Source organism: Xenopus tropicalis, chromosome 8 (assembly GCF_000004195.4).
Source record: "Xenopus tropicalis strain Nigerian chromosome 8, UCB_Xtro_10.0, whole genome shotgun sequence".
In the NCBI taxonomy this organism is placed as follows: Eukaryota; Metazoa; Chordata; class Amphibia; order Anura; family Pipidae; genus Xenopus; species Xenopus tropicalis.
The window spans coordinates 100,026,645-100,052,576 of NC_030684.2; the positions used below are offsets into that span (position 1 = coordinate 100,026,645).

The 25,932-nt window shown below is 37.6% G+C and overlaps 1 protein-coding gene across 4 annotated transcripts; it reads right to left on the reverse strand.

The window, feature by feature from the left end:
• Nucleotides 1–301: 301 nt before the first annotated feature.
• On the reverse strand, nucleotides 302–23,741 carry gpr132 (G protein-coupled receptor 132). Of its 4 annotated transcripts, XM_012968018.3 has the most exons (4): nucleotides 23,703–23,741; nucleotides 13,967–14,218; nucleotides 12,322–12,507; nucleotides 302–1,778 (listed from the first exon to the last, which is right to left on the reverse strand). In XM_012968018.3, exon 4 carries the CDS (start codon nucleotides 1,760–1,762, stop codon nucleotides 704–706), a length of 1,059 nt encoding a protein of 352 aa, XP_012823472.1. In that variant the 5' UTR covers nucleotides 1,763–1,778; nucleotides 12,322–12,507; nucleotides 13,967–14,218; nucleotides 23,703–23,741; the 3' UTR covers nucleotides 302–703. The 4 variants fall into 4 exon arrangements, with proteins under 4 accessions (XP_012823472.1, XP_031746070.1, XP_031746071.1 ...); XM_031890210.1 differs by lacking the exon at nucleotides 12,322–12,507; XM_031890211.1 differs by lacking the exon at nucleotides 12,322–12,507 and having other exon boundaries at nucleotides 13,967–14,196; nucleotides 23,703–23,739.
• Nucleotides 23,742–25,932: the final 2,191 nt, after the last annotated feature.

A 25,932-nucleotide genomic window follows, 5' to 3' on the forward strand; every position in this document is an offset into this window, starting at 1 on the left:
AAATAATTAAATACGGAAAATAATAAAAAATGAAGACCAGTCTCAAATGTTCTCAAGATAGCACTCTCTACATCATACTAAAAGTTAATTTGAAGCTGAACAACCCCTTAAAGATTTCTATTGATAACATATGAACATAGCAGTCCAAGCTTTAATGTATGTATGTATGTGTATATATATATGTATGAGTGTATATAGGAGTGGGATGCTTATGTAAATACACCCCAATTTTCTAAACAAAATCTTTTAAAGCTGAGCTTTTTCTGTGCAGTAAGTGAACCACATTTTAAGGGTCAATTTGTTTGTTGCTTTGGTTAAAATTGATTTATTATCATTCTTGAAGCCTGTTGACAGATATTGGGCATAAAGTTTGAAATTATTTCCTACTTGATGCTTAATAAATACATATATACATTGGAAGACACATAAATTAAAAAGCTTTTGCATTCTTTATATTAAATTAGATTTGCTCCTCTACTGTAACCCATAGCAACCAATTAGCAACCCACTTAGCAGTCATAATACTGAAAGTAAATATTTTCTTGGTTTCAGTGAGTTACTGAGCTGGAGCAAATCACACCACGTAAGCACACCATAGTATTGGGAGCTATTTACCAGCCAGTAACTCTTCCAAGCAGTGCAAGTTAGATATTATCCAGCAAACCTTACAAAGCTCTTCCATTAAAAATACTGTTATTTGAGGTCATAGAAGCTGTACAGGTTGTGCAGAAGAATTCTCCTCGGGGAGTTCTCTAGATCTCTGAATGTGAGGGTAAATGCTATTGTCACTTTTGACAGACGTCGACAATTGCCTTCTCCATGTTCGCAGACCTCTGCAGATGTCCTTTCTCACATTTTCACTTACCAGCACATAGATAAATGGATCAGCCACACTATTAACCGTGACTAGGCATAGGAGCACAGCATTAGATGTGTAAATATTTTCCTCAAAGGGGCAGGAGTTATCTGGGTTTAAAACAAAAGCTATAGCTCTAATGAGGAGAACAAGATGATAAGGGGCAAAGCAAATCATAAATATGGTTATTACAGCTATTGACAAATACTTTACTTTGGATTTTTGGTGGTGTGTGAAGCTGTCACTTGTTTGGATTCGTCTTTTAATGCTGCAGTTTGTAAACATGAGAACAGTTAAAGGTAATAAAAAGCCAATAATAAATCGAGCAAAATAGAAATTGGCTACCATTTGGGGCATTGGCAATGTTTCAAAGCAGGTTGATTGTTTTTCTGTGTCTCCTTCGTTTATCATGAATGCAGTAGAGTGAATCAGTGCTACAGTAAAACATAGAACTAAAGTTATAATGGCGGCTATCCTCTGCCGCCTTATACCTCTGAATTCCAAGGAGTACTGAACTGCCACAAATCGGTCTAGAGAAATGCAGCACAACAGGAGTATGCTAATGTATATGTTGTTGAAAAAGATGTACCCAGTGATCTTGCAAGCCAGAGCACCCCATTGCCATTTATGGTCATTCTTCACGTAAAGGATCCAGAGAGGTAGCGTCCCCAAGTACATCAATTCACTTAAAGATAGGCTGAACAGATAGACAGCCAGTACGTTTTTTCTACGTATCTGCAGTATTGTTAACCACAAAGTTAACATGTTTGCTGGGAATCCAATAACCAAAACAACACTGTACATTGCCGTCACAAAGTGCACACTCTTGTTGTATTCTGGGTTGCAAGTACTTGTATTTCCTGTTTGGTTCAAAATCCATGTCTGGTGTGTAGCACTGGTGCCCATGTTTCATTACCAGCTCCTTTAAAAAAAATGTAAAGAATGTATTATTATGTAATGATCTTCAAAAGATCATTCTAAATAATTTAAGCGTTCAGTCCTCCCTTCTTCTGTTACCAATCAAGCAGCATTAAAGGAAAAGTAACACTAACATTTTTTAAGTAAAAAATCTATTCTACCCTGCCCCAATAATTGCCCTATCCTGCAAACCACTTAGTATTTTGAATGCTTTATTAGAAAATACCTGCTAAAACTTGGCTTCTGGTCAATTGAAATAAGGCGATACGGCGATGCAGGAGCAGCATCCACAAAGCGACAATCGATTGATCAAGCCTAGCCTGACTCCTTCCTATACAGAAAGAAGGCTAGGCTCGATCAATCGATCATCGCATAGTGGATGCTGCACCTTCCTTTGATGTATCGCCTTATTTCAATTGACCGGAAGGCAAGTTTTAGCAGGTATTTTCTAATAAAGCATTCAAAATAACAAATGGTTTGTAGGATAGGGCAATTATTGGGGCAGGGCACAATAGATTTTTTACTTGAAAAATGTTAGTGTTACTTTTCCTTTAACTCCTACAGGCGCAGGGAAACCCAGGAACTACCGCCACCTGTTGAATGAACAGTAGCTCCAGGGTTCCCTCAACCCTGGGGGTCATTTATCAACACTGGACAAATTTGCCCATATCAACTAATCAGTGATCAGCTTTTTTCACCCAGCTGCAGGTAGAGAAATGAACGCAGTCTGGTTGCCATGTGTTACTGCACACAGGCAATTTTGCCCATTGTTGATAAATGACCCCCAGGCTGTGTCAATCACAAAATTATTATTGTGTATTAAATGGCGCTTTTTAGTCTGTTCTTTTAGTGTACAAAATTGTTTCATTTCAACTTAGCAAATACATATTTCATGAAAATGTTTCACTCCTGCCATTTGAAGCTCTTTGTTGACCATAAAATGTGTTTTCTCTATATAAATATAAACTAAATAAATAGTAGTTTAAGGGGCCAATTTACAACAGATCAATGTGTTTTACTGAGTGGTAATGATTGTTACTGCTAATACTAATCCTTCTAGACAATGCTTTTTAACTTGCTGGAAGGATGCATTCAAATGTGGAAAATAGTTTTCTGAATCAGTATAACCCCTTGCAATTTACTTTAAAGATTAACAATTTTAAAGGGTGTTAGAGCTCAGTGATGCCACTGAGCTCTAACACCCCATAGAACAGAATGGTCAAGGCATTTAGATGCATTAATTTATGTGCTTTGGTATATGTGCTCATTTATTAAACACTTTCAGAAAAGCGTCAATAACTTTTCATAATATCAAGCAGCTGGAAATCCCTTGTTCAATATTCAATAGCTCTGCCCCACTGCCATGAAAACTCATTAAAGCCCAAAGTGCCGTTATAATTGTGTGTGGGTGTTACAAGGATGCTTATCTTTAAAAAAAACCAGTGTGCTCAACTTATACAATATATTAAATATAGATTTTGTGAAAATCACATATTGTTTAGGGTAACATCTTTAAAATATAATATGTAAAATGATAGACTTTAAGAGAAATCAAGAATACAGTAGAACCCCCATTTTACATTTTTCAGGGGACCAGACATAAATGGTTTAATATCAGGAAAATTGTAAAATCAGGGAAATGTATTATGCATTAATAATGGTGTAAAATGAGGGAAAACTTAACACTAGGATATGAAAATTTTTACTGTAATCTATTAGTAGAATCTCTGATAAATCTTAATTGATCAGGCAAACATAGTATAGAACACAAACATTTCTCAAGTGAATATAAATAGACCTTCTAGCTGTAAAATTAGAGAAAAAAAGTCTACCCTGAGTGCTAGTTGATTAACACCCTCTTAGTAGCTTTAGTTGCATATACAGTACATAAGAAGCTGTGGCCTACCCTGACAGTTACACATACACATTTGGCAATATTACTATAAAAGGAATGAGAAGATTGGACAAATGTGAACCACAATACATGAAGCGAGAAATGTAGCACCAGCAGTGAGAAAATGGGTAGAACTAGACAGGATGATTTCATTCTAAAAGTATAAATAGCTATTTTAGGATTTAAGTAGATTAGTCAAAGTGAAACTGGCCCTATATTGTGATTAAAAAGACATTTAGTGAGTCTGAGATAATCTCAGACGACTGTTATATAAGCAAGCTTCAGATTATATTTATTTACCCTTCTGTTTTACCCCTTCTATGTCGCTTCATACGCTGATATTTAAACTAATAAAGAGAGCTACCGTAGAGACTAAATAGCAGTCTTAGAAAAAGACTGCAGAGGAAGTAGGAAAGGAACAAAACAGAACAGAAAGCAGGCTGTTAACCACGGGCAATAACAAAAATGAGATTAATACTGTCAAAAAAAACCAAACACTGAGTTTTAGGTGATCTTCCCAGCAAAATCCGAACACAGGCTTATGATGTTCAGTAAAAAGACACTTTAATATGAATCACCAGAGACCTTACTGAATTGGGCTGATTCAGTTTTTATAAAATGTGGATCATTAAAAGGGACATATTGTGTAAAAAATCAAGAAGGTGTCTTTTAAATTTAGGAAGCATGTGGTAACACATGTGTTTTGGGCTGACTAATTGAAAATTTTTCCAAAAACCCTTCTAGTCCTGACCATCTATTCTGCTTCCTGCTGCCTCCTTTCCCAAGCTGTGCAGGGGAGCTAGGTGGACCTAATAGGGAACTGAAGCCTCTCCTTGCTTGTGTGACTGCAGGGCTGTGATTTGTTATCCCCCTTTTACTGTACTACAGGCAGGGACTGTTACAACATGCCCAACCCTCATCTGAAACACAGACAAAAATCAGAGGATCTATGGAAAGATAAAGTTAATGATCATTTTTAGCACAGAGTGAAATTACCACTATATATTATCTATTATTGTCTACCACATTGCGTGGGGGTCACTTATGCTATAAGTCTCTTTTTAACAAGTAGACAAATTGTATCTGAGCCACACTCGCACAATATATGCAGTTGGGGAGCTTACCCCATTTATCGTAACACACATCCTCCCTTCGTGATGCTGATGGAAGGGCCCTTCCTGTCCTAAGGAAGGCTTGCACCACCAGAGCAGTGAATGAATTTAATATATGGGTGTGCAGTGAAGGTAATTCTGTTTGGATTTCTTTAACAAGTGGCAACTTCTATTTCCTCTACCCATGTCACCAGAGCACAGTGCTCTGTTGCAATACTCAACTCAACTCAGATTTCAATATGTCTGACATTGACTGAGCTGTACTTAGTACAGTTTGTCTGGAATTTTTTCTTTTTTCATTCAACTATGTTCTTTGAGGTCACTTATGGCTTAACAGTGAGTAGGGGTAAGTTACGAATGCTCCTACAAGTGTGAATGCTCTAAAATGGCCAAAATTGAGAGTCCATATAGACACAAGTTATTCAGGTTTTTGGACCCAAACACATGCCTAAAATTCCACATGGTTGCCAGTGTGTCCATCCTACCTATTCTGATGACTTGTGTACAAGTTCGCCTATTGATGCTGGAGCTACCACCAACCTGGACCTGGATATAGAATTAGTTTAGGAGCCCTAGACTTGTGCTCAGTGAATTTAATGCAAGCACTGTTTCAAACATGTTCTCCTCCCAGGTGGTTCTAGATGCAGACAGACATAATTGTGGCAGATGTGGAGCTCAGTTACAATCACATTGAAATTATTTGAAGAAATGCTACTTTAAAAGAGAACTAAAGCCTAACTAAAGAAGTAGGCTACAAATGTTGTACATTATGCTTTGGGCTCCTGTACAGCTCAAGGCAACCACAGCCCTTTAGCAGAGAAGACCTGTGCCCCCAAAGATGCCCTCAGTAGCTCCCCATCTTCTTTTCTGCTGATTCCCTGTATATGCCCTGTTCTTCTGTCAATAACCTGGGAATGAAGTACAATATATTATGTGTGTGCGTGCATGTGTGTGTATAATATAAACTTTATATATATAAATGTAAAGTAACAATACAAGGCTGATTAGTAATTAATTTAGATTCTCATCACATGGCAGCTCAAACATCAGCTTATTCTGCATCAGAATTTAATAACCAGCACCTGTAGCATCAGTGTCTATGACAAATAATTCTTATTTTCTGCTTGGTAATCTGCGACAACCCCTAAGCTTAGCTTCTCCACAGCCGCTCAGAGCCCACTGAGTATGTGCACTGTCACTGATACTTGTAACAGATTCCAAGATGGGATCATTACTGTTATAGCAATGCTGAATCTTTAGGCTGGTGCAGTAAGTTCAGTATATGCTTCAGATGCTTCAGCATACTATAGCATACAGCATGTTTAGCCATTTTCATTTTTAGGATCTAATTCTTTGAGGGTAAAAAAACTGTTGATTTATAACTTGCACACTGCACTTAAGTTTGTAAATAACCCCTAGAGCATATTGCTAGTCGTTGATTAATAGATCTATTCATTTGGCTTTGTTGGCAAACCCATGTGCAGGGTCAAATTAGGCTGATCCAATTGTTTGCTAGGGGACTAACAAACAGATCCTAATGCGGGCCTATGCAGACCCTTCGGGAAAAGGCCAGATCAGTGCACCAATGCAGTCCTCACTATAAGAGATCTTCAAACCTGTCTTTTAAGTATGTATGTATGTATGTATGTATGTATATCTTTATTTATAAAGCGCTACTTATGTACGCAGCGCTGTACAGTAGAATACATTAATACAAACAGGGGGTTAAAGATAATGGATAAATACAAAGTACAACAATAAATACAAATAAATACAAGGTACAGTTGCAATGAGTCAGAAACACAAGATGAAGGAGGTCCCTGCCCCGTACAGCTTACAATCTATATGGTATATGTAAGTAAGTATATGTAAGTAAGCAGAGCTGGAACTAGGGTTAGGCACAAGAGGCAGCTGCCTAGGGCACGATTGGGGGGGACCTCTCCTGCCTACCCCTAGTCCAGGCGCCTTTGTCATTGCCCCTGCTGCTTGTCAATACGTGGTGGGGGCAATGACCCCTGTAAGTACGTGGTAGTATAGAATTTTTTGAGACAAGATTGCAACACTTCTATTGTTTGTCATTAAAATTACATTTGTTTGTGATTCTTTCTGTGCACCACCAACCCATATCCAGAAAGCTCCAACATCTCTCATAGAGTCCATTTTAAGCAAACAATTGTAATTTTTTTTTTTTGTGATTTCCTTTTTCTCTGTAATAATAAAAGAATAGGTTGTACTTGAGGGCAACTAAGCCGCACAAATCAATTTTGGTGGCAAAATAATTCTATTGGGTTTATTTAATGTTAATTTTTTTTTTAACTAAAATTATAGTGATCCAAATGACTGAAAAACTTATTCTGAAACCACAGGTCCCACAGGCTCTCCAAATAAAGTGTGGTTACTCCCCTAAGCTGAAGGTCTGGGGCTTGTACATCCAAGGTAAGTCTTATCTTGAATGGGATTATTCTTCCACATCTGTTGTATTATTTAATATTCATTTAAATGTTCTTCTAATTATAGTACCTAAGTTCTAAGTATAATGTAAGGATAATTATTTCTTGTCCAAACACACTCTGGTAACCCTTACTCAAAACTCCCCTCATCAGTCTATGAACATTCAATAAAGTGCTGCTTGGTCAAACCAGTTAAAATGTTTTTTACAATAGAAGGGAATAAAGGAAAAAGGGGCAATTCACCATTCAAAAAATCAGATTCGCCTACTGAAAAAACAAGCAACACTCCTACTCAGCAGTTCAGTGCAAAAAGTATCCAATTTTAAGATGAATACATAGTTGTCCTAAAACCTCAATTTGTTTGGCAAATTATAGAAGTGGGTTAGCCAACTGTTTATACCCAATAGCCAGTATAAATAGCATTACTGAAACATGGTACAGGAGGAAATGGAAAGCATGCTCCAAAGGTAAGAATCTTTTGGTATAGGTTAAGCCAGGTATTAAAAGTGAGGGCAGATAAAAAAATCAGGGGCAAAAGAGTGTAAAAGGGCTGTGATGCCATTAGCAGATTAGAATCCTAAGTAAATAGACTGCAGTGTAACTCTAAATAGGCTAAGGTGTACTGAATGGCAGATAGGTGGTTATGTTGCCTATCTGCCTGATGTATAGGCAATGCAGTTGTGGTTTGCCGTTCTATACTGCCGATAAAGTGGTAAAAGAGAAAAAAAATAAAATAGGGTTTGGGAGAGTGTTGACGGCAGAAGGAATCTGGTAGGCAGGAAAGTCTGGGTATGAGTGAACAGATATATTATTTATATAATAGGAGCTGTTATTTAACAACAGGAAGGCAGGGTGCAAAAAAATGCACAAAAACACATTTATTCAGTTGCACATTAGCAAATTGTTATGTGAATGACAAACACATCTAAACACATCTATCATTTTCAGAATTAGCATTACACAACGTACATTTTTTTAGATTTGCTTGAAGTTGAAGTAAATATTACATGTTACATAGTAAGAACCCGGGCATTAAGGTTGAACTTGATGTACATATGTGTTTTTTCAACCTAACTTACTATGTTAATATGCTACTATATAATGAGATTACTACAGAACACCCTGGGCTAATTTAATAACATAGGTGCTAAGTTGCACCAGTGCAGTTGGCCAAAGCAACCAATCTGGTCTTTACCTTCATTTTCTAACTGGAAGCAGTACATTTCTGATTGGTTGCTAGAGGCAACGACACTTGTGCTAATGAGCATCTATAGACTTTTTTTCAACTAGCAGGCAAGGCACTGCAGCTTTGCAAAACCCCTATTCAATATTTGCAAAGCTTTGCACAAATGAAAAATTGCATATGTTTATATAATTTGCTAATAACTTTTATTTCATCTACCTATTAGAATTTCAGATTTTGCAGAAATGTTTTCTTCAGCATATACAAATTCTATGTTTCCAAGATTAACCTGTTGAGGTTTTCTCTTTAATCGTTTCTCAGAACCCCACCCTTACCTCAAATCATATTCCTCCTCTACTTCCTCTCTTAAATTCTTCACAACTGTCACAAAGGTAAAAGCAATTTAATGATGAAATGTCAGTAAACCCAGTGCCAAAATTCTCACATTAAGGATCACTGCTTTCTGAAATGACACAAATGCAAGTTCAACCTTTGCTAACATAAGCTTATATAATTCCCCATCAATCCAGTGGCAGTCAAGAAAAAGGTCCACCAGCAAAAGTATTTTACTTAACTTTAACGGAGAAGGAAAGGTAAAAACTAAGTAAGCTTTATCAGAAAGGTCTATGTATATACAGCCATAAGCACTCACAGAAATGCTGCACTGAGCCCTCTATCAAAAGAAATAGGATTTCCTGTCCCAGAGTCTGCGCTCCTCTCTCCCCTCTCCTGCTCCCCCCTCCCTCAAGAATGCTAAGAACTCACTTCCCCCTCTTAGGAATGTGTGATCTTAGCCAATCAGCAGGAAGCTTCCTCATGGTCTTACTAACTGCGCATGTACAGCAATCTAAGTTTTGGTGCAGGAGAGTGGCATTATGGGAATTTTCTTTACACAGCTTAGCATTTTTTGGGGAGACTTAAGGGCACTATTGAGAGAACTGAAGGTATGCCTGCAGCTTGAGATTAACTCTTTATTAGCCTTTCCTTCTCCTTTAAGGAGAAAAAAAACTTCACAAAATGTTCTTGTTTAAACATCCTTCAGTACAGAGTCTATATTCTAGTATTTATACTTTTCCAAAATTTAAAATTTATAACTGCTCTTAGCAGGATTCCCTCTGGAAATACAGTCTTAACTGTTCAGAAATCTAGATGGAATACATGGGAAAGCTACTCCCACTACACTCCTTGTTGGAGCTATCAAGCCACATTTAAAAGTGAAAATATTGTATTTACCTTTAAAGTTTATATCTGTTCATCCAGCACCTACACGTGAACTAATTCTTGGAAAGAAACGTCCTATTTTATATAAGAGGTTTTCAGTCTGTAATGCTGTGGAGAGCCATTAATAACATTTGACTTCTGCTGCCTTCCAGTAAATTAACTAAACTCATTGTATTCTATGTAGATCAGTATCAGTTATCTGCTATGTGACCTGTGCCTTTTGACCCTATTTAGTTTGAATGGCTGCTCCCATGGCTACACAGTAGCTTATTTATATAAAGCGTTCCTGAAGCAAATGCAAATTTTCTACCAGTGAAGGGTAAAAGTACGTTTTACTTAAATGCATTAAAAAAACTTACAATCTTTAGTGTTAATGTTCTATTAAGACATAATTCCTCTTTAGAGTAATGTCACACAGACTTTCAAGGGCTTTGTCACACAGGCATCTCCATGGGCAGGGAACACAATGCTCAAAATTTCCCCTATTCACTTTGAATAGCATTTGCCTGACAGCACTAATTATTGATTGGAAATATTGACTGATGTGTTTTGGAAATCCAGTATCCTCCAAGTTACTGGAAGGGATTCTTCCATTTACTGTATATAAGTTTATCATATAATAATCTATTTAATGCTTTTTTTACCAGTAGGTCCTTCCAACGGACACCAATTCCATTTAGAAAAAATGAAAGGTTCCGTCTAAATATTAAATATAAGGATTTTTTACTGTGAGAGCTGTGAAGTTGTGGAATTCCCTCCCCGAATCAGTTGTACTGGCTGATACATTATATAGCTTTAAGAAGGGGTTGGATGGATTCTTAGCAAGTGAGGGAATACAGGGTTATGGGAGATAACTCTCAGTACAAGTGAGGGAATACAGGAGTAGGGGAGATAGCTCTCAGTACAAGTGAGGGAATACAGGGTTATGGGAGATAGCTCTTACTACAAGTGAGGGAATACAGGGTTATGGGAGATAGCTCTTAGTACAAGTGAGGGAATACAGGGGTAGGGGAGATAGCTCTCAGTACAAGTGAGGGAATACAGGGGTAGGGGAGATAGCTCTCAGTACAAGTGAGGGAATACAGGGGTAGGGGAAATAGCTCTCAGTACAAGTGAGGGAATACAGGGTTATGGGAGATAGCTCTTACTACAAGTGAGGGAATACAGGGTTATGGGAGATAGCTCTTAGTACAAGTGAGGGAATACAGGGGTAGGGGAGATAGCTCTCAGTACAAGTGAGGGAATACAGGGTTATGGGAGATAGCTCTCAGTACAAGTGAGGGAATACAGGGTTATGGGAGATAGCTCTCAGTACAAGTGAGGGAATACAGGGGTAGGGGAGATAGCTCTTACTACAAGTGAGGGAATACAGGGTTATGGGAGATAGCTCTTAGTACAAGTGAGGGAATACAGGGGTAGGGGAGATAGCTCTCAGTACAAGTGAGGGAATACAGGATTATGGGAGATAGCTCTCAGTACAAGTGAGGGAATACAGAGTTATGGGGGATAGCTCTTAGTACAAGTTGATCCAGGGACTGGTCCGATTGCCATCTTGGAGTCAGGAAGGATTTTTTTTCCCCTCTGTGACAAATTAGAGAGGCTTCCTCTGAATTAATTAGCAGTTAGGCAGGTTTCATGTATACCTAAAAGGCTGAACTTGATGATCATTTTTTTAAATTATTTTATTTCTCTTTAATAAAGAAATTTACCACACATCACCATGTGATCACCAGACACCACAGTGAATAAAAATGGAACAATTTGTGTATATGTTTTCAGCATAAATGTTTTCCATGTAAAATTCTGGATCTAAATCTAAATGCTTTGTTAAACAGCTGTTCCAGCATCAATAATTTTAACTGGGTCCCTATAGGTCTGGTGATTCAAATTACAGAAGAACTCCAGGTTCCTTATCATCTTTCCTATGTTCACTCACAGTCAGACATTAAGCATATTTTCTAAGCACGGTTCACTTAGGGGTTGTACTCAATAGTTGTCAAACATTTCTTTCTTTTGTATTCCACACAACTCAGTAGTAAACCACAGTCTTGTTACTTTTAATGTATGTACTAATACATTATGTGTAGCAAATGCAATGTCATTTGGTAAGGATATAACAAACCAAAATACCATACACCGAATAAAAGGATTAAAAACCTGGAGCAGTTGCATATGAATACTAAAAGAGATTATATAGCTAAAAGCCTGAAGTCAGAGCCAGCAGTTTTATGAAAGATCTTGGCAAACACATTTGTACAAAGCACTAAGTAGCAAGTTGGGTAGTAAAGTGAATAGATTTCAACAATATTCTGGAAAGGTGCCTTACCAATAATTATTGAAGTACTTTTTGCTTGTTTGGGAACTGAAAGCTAAATTTGAAAGCAAAGACAGAATGCAGTATTTGACAAAACTTTTATGCAGGGTTCAAGTTCAGATCCTTAGCATTTCGGTTAACTGTTTATATCTTTCTCTGGTCATGGTTGGGTTTGGTATTTGAATTTTTTGTGGAGGATTCAGTTTTGGGCCACTTTAAAATGGTACATTTGTTATGCACATTTGTTGTATGTAAAAAAAAAAGTACAGTGCATAAGAAGTACGTACTTATACGTATCTTATACTTTGGCTATATAACCACAGACAGAGGTAGTAAAGCACTAAGGGTGGCAAAAGCATGCTAAATTACTTACACGTTAGGAAGTGCTGGCACTGATGGCATTAATGTGCGATTCTTTTGATGCAAGTGTGGTGCACCTATTGAAGCAGTTGCTGTGGAAACTCTGGAAGTCCCACCAAGTTCAGGGTGGCAGTAGCTCCAGGGTGCATGATTTATTTCAGTTGGGCAGACTTGGCAGGCACATTGGTGCTTAGTGCAACTATATGGAAGCACAGGGATCATATTTAGAATCAAGTACCTTCCATAAATGATACGTGCAACTTTTGCAACTTGAAATTACAGTTGTCAAACATATTGATGCCTGACTTGATGCCAAGATTGACTTGATTTCCAGATTTGAGAAAACTCTCATATTGTTCAGTGCCTGGGTTTTACCTAACTTGCCATTTTTTCAAACCACAAAACCACAAACCGAATCAGAGACTTAAATTGGCTGTTCACCTTTTAGTATGACGTAGGCAATGTTTTTTGCAATTGGTCTTCTTTTTTTTTTTCATAATTTTTGGTTTTTGAATTATTTGGCATTTTGTGCAGCAGCTCTTCAGTTTAGAATTATGGCAGTTATCTGGTTGCTAGGGTTCAGTTTAACCTAGCAACAAGGCAGTAGTTTAAATGAATAGCAAGAAGCCTTAAATAGAAAGAAAAGCAATAAAAAGTAAAAATATCGAAAAAATGGTAGCATCAGAGCAATATTTTTTTGGCTGCTGGGGTCAGTGTCCCCCATTTCAAAGCTGGAAAGAATCAGAAAAGGAAGGCAAATAATATAAAAAATGTAAAAAATTAAGATCAATTGAAAAGTTGCTAAGAATAGGCCATTCTATAACATACTAAAGGTTAACCTGAAGGTGAACCACCCTTGGGGGTCCTCAACCTATCTTACTTGTGAGCCACAGTCAAATGGAAAAAGACAAGCATCCTAAAAGTTCACGGGGGTGCCAAATAATGGCTAAGATTTGGCTATTAGGTGACCTCTATGCAAACAAAAGAGCTAGTTCTCTAAACAGAGGGTAATATATATTCTTTACTGAGGGCCCTTGGTGTTTGCAACTGCCCCCCCCCCCCAACACTGCTGTCATGGAAGGGAGGGTCCTAGCTATGCTTTTCAGTCTAGTGGGGGTGAGTCAGAACCAAGCCCTATATTGGGAAGAAGATTCAGGACAATACCCACATTAATTTGTGCACAAAGCCAACAATCCCAATAGATTTCTTTTTCAGTTAATTTAAATGTTTTTGTTAAGACCCATACTTTACAATTAACACATTTTAAGTATGCAGTAGGTGGTTTCCTTAACTTTAACTTACAAACAGCGCTTCAAGTGACATCTCTCAGCATTGTTTGCTGTGTTTACTAGGGATAAACAGAGAACAAAGAACTTGATTCACTTTCCGTCAGTTTGCAGTGCATCTTAATTTTCCTGTAATATGATTCTAAAAAAATAAACATAAAGGATTTGGAAATAGAGCAAATGCAATGCAACAGCAGCATGTATCTCCCTTCAAGGGGCAAACTGGATGTCCTAACATGTGGTCTATGCAAGTACGAGCGCTTCTACTGAATGTTAGAAAAAGTAGAATGAACAAACATAACATATCTATGAAGCGATAACATGTTCAGTAGTAAATGTGTGGTTTTTGAAAACAAAAAAGGTTACATTTACCTTAGCAGGATGGAAAGCATTCTTACTCTTCCAGCGTAGTTTTAGTTGAGAAGCTAGAGCACATTGTTCTTGAAGTCACAGATTCCGAGGGCAGAACAGGAAGTCCGTAAGTCAGACAGGCTTGTTTCTGAATAACCAGACGTTCAAAAAGGATGCAGGCTGTACTTTCCATACTGTCATTAGGGAAAGTCTGCAATCATTCTGCATTTAGGAGGCTTTTATCTAAGTTTCTAAAGTGTAGAACATGGAACTCTGATGAGAAAAACTGAAAGGTAAGTTAAAAGTTCCTATAACTCATTTTATAAACAAGAATGAAAGGGTCAATAACAATTAAAACTGTAAAGGTTTCATATTCCTTTAAAAAGACATAAATGCACTTTCTAGAGTAACAATTGTGTATCTATTAGAACACCGCCTCAACCCAAGCATCACCAATAAAGAACATTTATAACAGCTTTATAATAGAACTTGGGAAAGGAGACAGAGAATATTTGCTTATTATATTAAAGAAACAGTACACCCTTTTTCAATATGATATCAATAAATAGAGATTGTGCTGAACATAATTTTTGCCTGTTGATTTTTTTAGCTAAACAGGACAAACAGGATAAATTAAGCTGCTCTCTGTTTAGTCCATTCAAAGTAGTCATTATATTACCACTGCAAAGTTATTGCCTCTCGCATAATGTACTTTAATGTAAATGTAAGCCAAATGAGGCACACAAAATGGTCAAGGGAGGGGGTTGTTTATACAGAGCACACCATTGCCAGTTACGCTGACTCAATTATTGGCAAGATAGAAAGTGTGAAAGCAAAATAATGCCAATAAAATTACTAAGAAATATGCATTTTTTAAAACTGGATTTGCCTTACAGGATCACCCTGAAGTATCTACTTCAGGGTGATTCTGTAATTATCAGGAACCCAGAACTCTTGTGTAAGGAGAGCTAGGATAGATGTATCAAAATCTAAGATTTTTTTTCTGGAAATACCCAGTAGTGATTTGCATGTTTTTATCTGATTCTTTTTTCCGACTGTTACTTTCTCACCTTCACTTAGTAGTATATTCACAATGAGTGTATCAGGTGTGAGATGAATTACTAAATGTGCTTCTGCTGTTATTTTTCTGTAGGCATTGCAAAATTCATTATACTTCTGAGCCTCTTTATAAAATGTATCTGCATGCTAATATTGCATAATAAAACCTACAAAAACTGGTAAATCTCAGAAAATTCTCTGTCTTCTGGAGATATGTTTTTAATTGCAAAGCCTACTGTGAACTTTGGTGGAGGAAGGATAATGTTCTGTAGCTGTTTTTAAAGGATTGGACTAGAGCCCTGTAAATGTGAAAGCAAACCTTTATACTACAAATTACAATGTCATTCATAGCAATTCTGCAATTCCAACTTTGTAGCAACAGTTTGGGGAAACACCCTTTTCTGGTTTAGCAAAATAATGCATCTACACGCCAGCAATATTTGTATAGAATTGGTTTTCTGAGATGGGAGTAGAAGAAATTGACTGACTTTACCCAGTTGATCACCTGTCAAAGGAATTGGAATGGCAATCAGGAGCCAGGTCTGACTAGCCAGTGCCCAGCTTCACTAAATACTGTTATGGCTGAATGGAAGCTTATCCCAACAACAACATCTAGTGGGAACCTTCCCAGAGGACTAGAATTGTGACACTTGCAAACAGAAGATTAGCTTCAACCACCCTTGGTGTTAAAATCATATTAAAAAGGCATGTACTTTTAATAATATACAGTAGAGCGTGATTGAGTGCCGGATACAGACCGCCAGATTCAATTCAGTGAGAAAAGGTGTATCATATGAAAACTCATGGATGAGATTCAATTTGAGATGCAAGTCAATTCAGAAAAAACATTCTCAAAGTTTATCACATGAAAACTCCACTGAAATGTATGGGAAAAAACTGGAACTGAATTTGAAGAAAAGGTTTTTTTTTCCTTGAATTGAATCTCGTCCATGAGTTTTCATGTGATAAACTGTGAGATAACTTTTTATCATTGAACTGAATCTGGCCCAAAATTTGAACTGCTCCATGGCAACAACTGGACCCCCTTTACTGGGATATACATTGGAAAAGTAAATACATTTAGAATCACCAGTCTTCAAAAGGTTGGTTAGTGAGGGATCTCCCACCTCCAATCTTAGAGTTAGCAGGATATTATCTACAAAAATGCCAAAAATCTTGTAAGCCAAAGCTTAACTGAAATCCGTTTTTGGAATGATTTCTAATTTTGTATGCTAGGGGTTCCAGTAGAAGGGCAAACAGTATATATATATATATATATATATATATATATATGTGTGTGTGTGTATATAATATATATATATATATATAGAGAGAGAGAGAGTAGTACAAAGTACCCAATTGTACAGCAAAAATATGCATACTCTTCAAAAAGACTAGCAACACCAGGAAATATGCACCAAGCAAGTGCATTCCTGTAAGCATGTAAAAGCAACATGTTTTGGTCTTCCCTTTAGAAAGGTCCCAGTAGGACCTCATGTCACATTGCCTTTCTTACATACACGTGTTTGACTCTAATTTGGCTAACAATCTAGCCTTTCTCAAAGTGACAAATGTTCAACAAGAAAAGTCAGGTAAACCCAAAGTAGCAGGAAAGTAAGGGGAGTGACGTTATGAGGGCGCCACTTCAGTGAGACAAGACTTACATCATGGTGTACAAACATATTACCCAAAGAAATGTACAAAAAAATATATTACCCAAAGAAATATACAAAAACCAAAAGTGAACACCAGAAAAATAAAGTAACTAATAAAATGATACATGATAAGAGGATACTTATGTAACAAAATGTCCACAGTCAGTTCTCACATGAATCATATATTAGAGTGTTTATAGATACAATAGTCTGAGCTATGAATAAGGTTAAGGAATCATAATATACAGTATATAAATCAACACATATAGCTAAATCGGCTTAGATAATTGGAGCTGTGAATGTAATAATGGACTTAGGAAATCAAAGGTTTCAGAGGTGGTTGTGCTAAAGATATTAAAAAGAGTGGTCAAAAATAATACTTCTATTGACCATTGTTACAGGAAATATTAAGCTCTGTGGAGCTTACATTCTATATGTTTTTTCCATGTCTGCACGGGTTTCCTCCCACACTCTAAGGCTAACAGGCAACATACATCTTAAGATCAAAATAGCCTTGTATATTATTCTTGTTCAGGAAATCATTCAACTTTGCACCCCAAGGGGTTAAATCGTGAGTACAGTTTATATACATTTATTTTATTCTGTAGTTGAACTGGTAGTACAGGTATGGGACCTGTTATCCAGAATGCTCGGGACCAGATAAGGGGTCTTTCCGTAATTCGGGGCTGAAAATGGCATAAAGTGTAGTGGCATAAAGTGATATGGTGTAGAACTTTCAGTAATAGGTTATATGTAGTGTCGTGAGAAGTGACATATTGACAAGACATAGGGACCTATTCATTAAAGTACAATTGAGTCCGAATGCTAAAAATTCGTATTTTCTGTGATATTTTTGTTAATTTCCATGACTTTTTCATGCTTTGCGTCAATTTGTGTGACAAAATCAGATTTGTTGCAACGAGTTCAAAACTTTCGGAATTCATTCAGGCTTCGGTATCATGACTTTCCTTTGGCCAGCTTGGAGCTGCAGAGTGCCATTGAGCCCTATGGGAGACTTTCCTTGGGCCAGGTTGGAGCTGCAGAGTGCTATTGAGCCCTATGGGAGACTTTCCTTGGGCCGGGTTGGAGCTGCAGAGTGCCATTGAGCCCTATGGGAGACTTTCCTTGGGCCAGGTTGGAGCTGCAGAGTGCCATTGAGCCCTATGGGAGACTTTCCTTGGGCCGGGTTGGAGCTGCAGAGTGCCATTGAGCCCTATGGGAGACTTTCCTTGGGCCGGGTTGGAGCTGCAGAGTGCCATTGAGCCCTATGGGAGGCTTTCCTTGGGCCAGGTTGGAGCTGCAGAGTGCCATTGAGCCCTATGGGAGACTTTCCTTGCGCCAGGTTGGAGCTGCACAGTGCCATTGAGTCCTATGGGAGGCTTCCAAAATCATGCACTGAAGGTTCAAAGTCAGAAAGTTTTTTGGGCCGTTTACGATCATTCGGATACAAAAATTTCAGAACTTTCAGATAGTACCACAATATTTTCGTATGACCACAATACGATTTTTCACGCAATTAACGCACATCAGAAATTATCGTATTTAATACGAATTTTTCACAATTGTACTTTTTAAGATTCGAAATTCGAAACTTTGATAAATCAGCCCCATAGTGTGCACTTCCAACCTTGAGGTCTGACTTTTCAGCAGGAATTTAGCTTAACAGAACAGTTATTTTAATTACTTTAATTACTCACTCTTTTTTTTGGTGTAACGGTTTTTTTAAGTATCTATAGAATTGCTGCAATTCATTTTAAAACAGGAGCAAAACTCCTCCCTTCCATCTGTAAGCACTCAGACCTTAAGTTAAACCACAGAACCATTGAATTATGTGACTCATGAGTTACAATTTCTGTTTATGTGTACTAATTAACATTACACCAGATAAATATGTCTATGTGTGCAAGTTTGCTTGTCACATACTGGAATGTTTTATTAGAGCTTAGAAGGCAACCCACGCATTTTAATACCCAGCCCATGTATGGATAATAATTGTACTTAGGCTACCTCTTCTACAAGTAGACAAAAACAGAAAGCAGCACAACTCATTGTGATACATACCTAATGGTAGAATGTACTGAAAGAGATTTGCCCTGACATGGCTACATGGTATGATTGTTTTTATAAATCAAATTCTGTCATTGTGCAAGGAATAAAACAATATTATATTAAAGGGATGTAGGCAAGGAAAAAAATGCTCAGAATAATGGCAGTTGGTGTATATGAGCAAGACTCACTTAAAATGTGAACCAAAATGTTAGTAACCCCCCAGTGATTGTAATCGCTTACCTTATACCCTGGGCTGGTGTTCCTGTAAGGAGAAAACCGCACCGGCCCGGGATCGATCCTATTTCATCTGTCTTGGTTCTTCCAATTCCCGGGGCTGGAGTACTCACAGATGAAGAAAGAGGATCGTTGTCTCACAGGTACCCCGGGCTGGTGCTGTTTTCTCCTAACAGGGGCACCAGCCCGGGGTACAAGGTAAGCGATTACCTTTCCTTCTCCTTTAATTTACTACTAATGTGGTCCAAGACTACAAGTTTAAGGTTATCACAACTTTTTTATTTTCAAAACTTTCAGAAGGGGCCAGCATGTTTTTAATGGAAGTATTTCTCCTATTGTTGGTTTATATTTTACAAAGGTCACTAGACTGGAGTCAGATTTGAAGACACGCCAATGTTTCCTCGTAATCCACCTTTTGGCTTCCGATTTGTAGTTGTACCTTGTAATAAATGTTACATCAGTTTGTGTCATTTCTTTTTGAGGACTCTTTCTTTCTATATATAAATTGTTCTCTTGACAGTTCTTTTGCTCTACTGATTGCTCCCTCTAATAATCTACTACTCTACATATCTCTTGTTCTTAAATCTTTTATGGAGGATATCCAACTGTTCCCAATAGTGGGTCTCATGTACAATTTCTTTTGGCTCTTAAAACCTGACCAAAAGGAATATTTGTAATCCATATCTTATCGTGCCCACTTCATGCATCTAGCATGCATTAGACTCTGTTTTCTATATAGTTTTGTATAGATAGTACCATTCATACATCACATACGCTCACAGAGGAACTATCAGGAACAACATCAAACTGATTTAAACCACAACAGACTTTACACTCAGACAAACTAAAATATCTCCTGAGAAAGCGAGATCGTACTCCTGTGAAACGCATAGAGATTTTTTAAACTTCTGTTTGTCTTTTGCAAATCAAGATTTGCCACCATCCCATTGCAATGAAGTCAATACCCAAGGGTCAGTATATCTGGGCAAGGAAAATTGCTTCTAATGACTCTTTGTATAGAGATGCTGCTAATGATTTGATGAAGCACTTTATGGATAGGGGTTACCCCAAACAAAAATTAGAACATGTCGCCAATGAGTTGCCTCGTGAGCAATTATTAAAATCCAAATCTCATACTTATAATGACAACAGGATGACTTTTGTGGGGAAATTTGATAAGAAGAGCCAGAAAATAGAAAATGTTAAAAGAAAGTACTGGCCTATTTTACAATCAGATATGAAACACAGTAGTTTATTCAGCAAGTTCCCTAGATTTGCTTATAAAAGAGGTTCTTCTCATTTGGTACAAAGAAATTGTTTGAAGGCAAACCTAAGATAGGCACTTTTCCATGTATGAAATGCAATTGTTGCAGTTCCATTATTAAAGGACCTAACATACACCACCAACTAAGTGGGGTGGAAATCCCTTTGAAAGCAAATGCCACTTGTAAGAGCAAGTTTGGGATATATGTACTAGTCCCCGTGCAGAATGCTATATGTACAAAAAACTATCTGTCCAGTTAATACACGTATTAAACATTTAAACATTAATTAAATGCAATAGCATTGTTTTGCCAGCCATAAGGATAAATTATAACTTAGTTGGGATTATGTACAAAGTACTGTGTTGTTATTACAGAGAAAAAGGAAATATATTTTCAAATTTTGGATTATATAATTAAAAAGAAATCTATGAGAGATGGCCTTCCCATAATTCTGGATGCGTTTCTAGATAATGGATCCTATATTTGTATGTTATAAACATTTATTGAAATAAGCTTTAATGTTATTTTTTGTGACCTATTTCTGGTTAACACCCTCATCAGTGCAGAATCTTATAAACCTCAGCAGTGTAAGGTGTTTAATAGGAAGAGGTGTTTGGCATGTCTGTGGCTTCTATGTTTTTAATTTTTAATTTTATTCTATACGTTTGTATTTTTTTTTTTTTTTGTGTTAGGATCTTATTACTTCTTAGTCTTTCACAAAATAAAAAAAACTGGAGAAATTTCATGTTTTCTGAATTGATATTTTTTTCTCATAATAAACAGCAAAAATCATTGTGGATACAGGTAATATTTTTCTTGTTTTTCACCCACTTTATATCCTTATACACAACAAAAGCACCTTAGGGTCAAGGGCACACATAGGGGCACATATATCAAGGTAAGAAATACAAAAAAATTGTTTTTGGTTGTGCTGTTCATATTTTCTGCGACTTTTTTCATACATTTGCATGACATTTTCATACTTTGTGACAAAATTTGTGCGACAAAATCGTATTGTCGCGCTGAGTACGAAATTTTCGGATTCATTCAGGCTTCGGTATCGTGACTTTACTTGGGCCAGGTTGGAGCTGCAGAGTGCCATTGAGTCCTATGAGAGGCTTCCAAAATCATGCACAGAAGGATCAAAGTCGGAAAGGTTTTCCCGCTGTTTATGATCGTTCGATACAAAAATTTTGTGACTTTCGGATTAACGTGACTATTCTGATGTTTTCATGAGCATTTTCGTGATATTTGTGATCATCAGAAATTATTGTATCTAATCCAAATTTTTCCCATTTCCTTATTCGAACTCGTACTTTGATGAATGTGCCCCATAGCGTATCCTCTACATGTGCTCACCCTGTAGCTAAATTGACAGGCCTAGTGTAGGCCTTTGTGGAGCTACACAAAAGCAGAGATTCTCAGCTCCGTGTAGCTCCACACAGGCCAATGTCTGGCCTATTATTGGGCTTTTTTGTGCAGGCAGAGAAAAGGGAACAATCCGGTATGTGTGCCCTTGCCCTAAACACTGTATTAAAGTCATGAAAGAGATAATTTACCGCAAGTAAGGGTCAAGTGATAAGGCCCAAATGGTGCAAAATTCCCCCCCCCCCACCAGAGTACCTGAGAACTGGTACCTGTACCAATGGCAGGTACAAAGTACAACTGCCCTGCCTTGTAATGCCTGAATTTTGCAAACATTAAGTAAAAGGTTTCCTTTAATCATGTACAAAGGAATTTGCCAGCGGCCTTCTATTGACACGTTAGGGGCACATTCATCAAAGTACGAGTTTGTATCCCGAAATGGGAAAAATTTGGATTCAATACGATAATTTATGATTGCAAATATCACGAAAATGCCTACGAAAAAATCGGAATAGTCTCGATAATATCGTATTGGCGATCCGAAATTTTCATATCGAACAATCGTGAACGGCGGGAAAACCCAACTTTGATCCTTCTGTGCATGATTTTGGAAGCCTCCCATAGGAATCAATGGCACTCTGCAGCTCCAACCTGGCCCAAGGAAAGTCACGATACTGAAGCTTGAATGAATCTGAAACTTTCGTACTCGGCGCAGCAATATGATTTTGTCGCACAAATTTTGTTGCAAAGTACGAAAAAGTTGCGCAAAGTACGAAAAACTTGCAGAAAATACGCACAGTACAAACTAATATGAATTTTTTGTATTCGGACTTAATCGTACTTTGATAAATGTGCCCCGTATAGTTATGTCGGTGCTGCATACATAGATGGGCACAACATTTGCATAGCGAAGAGTTGTGTCTATATGCAAAGTGCACTTGCCTGCCCCACCATTGTAAATGAACCCTAAATTCAGTTTCTTACAGACCAAGGCAGATGCAGCATGCATCTAAATGAATTGCTTACTAACCATGCAGGATATGAATTTACTATGTGGCTGTTATTGAAAGGTTAATGTGGGAACCCTAGCTGGATAAGATTAGCCACAGCTGTCTAATTAGGAGGGTTTTAAACCTTGCTGGTCAGTTTTACTATTAGAGAGGTGGACACAGGACACAACCAAAGGTTTGTTAAACTTCTTTAAAACTTACTGTTGTAGAAAGATTCATTTTAAGTTGCTCACATTTTGAGAGTTTTGCTAAATGAAAAATATTTTATATTTGCTGTCAGAAAATAGAAGCTACCTTTTTTTTTGTTGGCTGATTTACACTTGGGACCTGCCAAGCACAGTTTTTAGCTAGAGAAACACATAAATTGCCAGAATATATGTTAATACCTTTAAATTGTCAGGCAATTTATGGCAAAGTGCTATAAGTGGACTTTTAAACTGACTAGTAATGTGCTATAAATGAATTTTTAGGATTTTTTTGTAACCTTAGACCAGACTATGTTGCCTGCAGAATAGCAATTTTCAGACTGTAGCTAATATTGTGTGTCTAATATGTTCCTATAGTTTAACATAATAACTTGGTTATAGCTAGGTTAGGTTATCCATACGGCAGGCATTTGTTCAGTTTTGGATGGCTGAGATGAATTAAATGTATCAGCTACTTTATATGATTCTTCTCATATTTCCTTCAGATGTCATTATATTTAAATAGTGTTTACCTTTACCTAGATCAATATTGTCTTTTTGTTTGGTCTTGACAAAACATTGTATGGTTGTGTTGTGATGATTGTCAACTCTCCACTGGATCAACTAGCAGTTAAACTGAGCAACAACTTGGTTAACAGGTGTTACACTTGAGCCTACAGGGGGATCTGGGTCAGTGTCTTAGGGCCACTTTCCACAGTCTTTAAGGGTAAACAAAGCAGTCGCAGAAGTTGCTTTCTTAAAGGCAAGTGTCTGCAGTTTATTTTGTTACAAAACTTCAGTAACAAACACAAAATAAGAAACAGGAAAATAAACCCTGGCACTAGAGTTCTGGCTAAACACAGTTGGCAGCCTAACTACAGTTGGGTGGCTTTTCCAACTTAACAAAAGAAAGCAAAATCACAGATCATCAATACCTTTCTCATGCAGTGCAGCTCCTGCTACCTGTGTAGTGGGGAAGAGAGCTCCACCTACCCACACAGGAGTCTTTTTAAAAGGCTGTCAGCCAGGGTCGGACTGGGCCGCCGGGACACCGGGAAAAATCATGGTGGGCTCCGGCGGCCCAGACCCGACCCTTGGGGTGCACCCCCTGCCCGACCGCTCCTGGCCTGACGCGTTAAATTTACGCGCTGATGTTGGGTGGGGGCCCCTCTGGGGGGGGAGGCTAAGGGTGCAGACCCCTGTGGGCCCTTCACCCCCCAGTCTGACCCTGCTGTCAGCTGCAGCAATTACCTTGCTGCTAAGGTCTGTATTAAAGGGCTGGGTTTGTGATTAATTATTCCATGTTCCAAGGTACCCACTATGCAAAACACAGAAAGAAATCACCAGCGCTCGGTCTAACCCACGCTGTAGCGTTGACCAGCTGCTAGAAACACACTATTGTGCCAGCGCTCGGTCTAACCCACAATCTGGAGTTGACCAGCTGCTATAAACGATAAAAAGCCATTAATTATACACAAAGAGAAAGAAAGCTTGCCAGCGCTTAGTTTGCCTTTAAAAATAATTTTTACAAAAAATGAGGTGTTAGTACCACACTTTGGCCAAAATATGTAAGCTCACGTGCCAAGTCAAGGCCCCTCACTGTACGTGAGTCCTACGCTGTCTAATGACTTTGAGTCTGTGATGCAATTAAAATAAAGTCCCCCAGCAAACAATGTGACTGAGTAGTAAGACCTATTGCACCTACCTTTAGCTCAAAAAGGCTCTAGTGGAAAAGCACTATGCAAAACCCTGGGAGAAACATATCGTCCATCTACAACTAATCCAGCCACTTTATTACACAAGGTTCAATGTTGATAAATGCAAGGTCATGCACTTCGAAATAATATAAAAATATAATATAAAGTAGAAATAATATAAATGCAAGTTGTACACTAAATGGTAGTGTTTTGGGGAACTTCTTCTGGATAACAAAATGTGTAACTCTAGAGAGAGTCACTCAGTGGCTACTAAGGTAAATAAAGTACTATCTTGCATAAAAAGGACATTAACGCATAATTTTGCCTCGCTATAGATCCTTGGTAGGTCCCGACCTTAAGTATGCAGTGCTGTTTTGGGCCCCAGTACTTAAGGATATTAATTAGCCGGAAGGAGTGCAGAGACGTTCAACTGTAGACTGGTAAAAAGAATGCAACAAAAAGAATGCAACAATTAAAATACGAGGAAAGACTATTAAGGGGTTGTTTTTTTTCTAGAGAAAAGGTGTTTGCAAGTAAGAGTAATCTCTTTACATGTACATTAGAAGATATTCTAGAGAGATCACACCTCTTTAAACGTGAGCAACTGAACTTTTGTTACAAGGATAATATTCAAGGCTACAGTGATCTTCAGATCTACAGCTAGTTTAGTATAGGTATGTATGTATACATACATACATATATATAAAACCCAAATTAACTATACAATTCTTTTTGTGTTACGCTCCAATGCTTGCTAAATTTTTGCCTGGGAAAACTTCACACTATTGAGGGGGTTGTGTATATATATGCTGTGATGGGCATAATCACACTTGCTTTCTCTGGAGAAAAATAAGTATAAAAACCATAGCAGAATATGGCAGGGGGGTTGGACTTTGTCTGCATTAATGAATCCCCATCTCCCTGCTACTGTGTCTCAGAAGCAAGTCATTTTTACAGAGGATCTGAATGATCTTCAGCCTGAGGCAGTGGCTTTCTTGTTATTTCTGAGACACAATTTAGCTTCAACCAAATGGTTTTTTGCGAGTACTTCCAACAGGAAACAGGAAACAAGTTGAAAAACAGTGATAAAGTAAAGTGAATTACTTTTAAGTCATTTGCTCTACCTCTAATTTAGACTCCAGGGCTGGAGGAAAGGGAAACGGAAAAGGCAAGAAGGTGTGGGTGGGATAACGTGGCAACTTTATATTCTTTTACCAGATTATCTTTCTTAATGAGTTTTTCCATAGTTTAGGCAAGTTTGTAAAGAAGCTGTTTTAACTATATTGTGTAAAGATCTTGTAAAAAAATAACAATAGATAAACACAGTTCCCTAAGTCCCATAGAGTACATAGATGTCTCTGCGACAGAAACTTTCCGTTGATCAGGTAGTAATAATACCTCAGTTTAAACAAAACTCCATTCATACAATAAAAATAATTCCAACATACATAATTTTTTTTTCAGTGAT

Coding starts and splice junctions, on each gene's coding strand:
- gpr132 (XM_031890210.1), bottom strand. CDS start 1,762: ATGGGCACCAGTGCTACACACCAGACATGGATTTTGAACCAAACAGGA.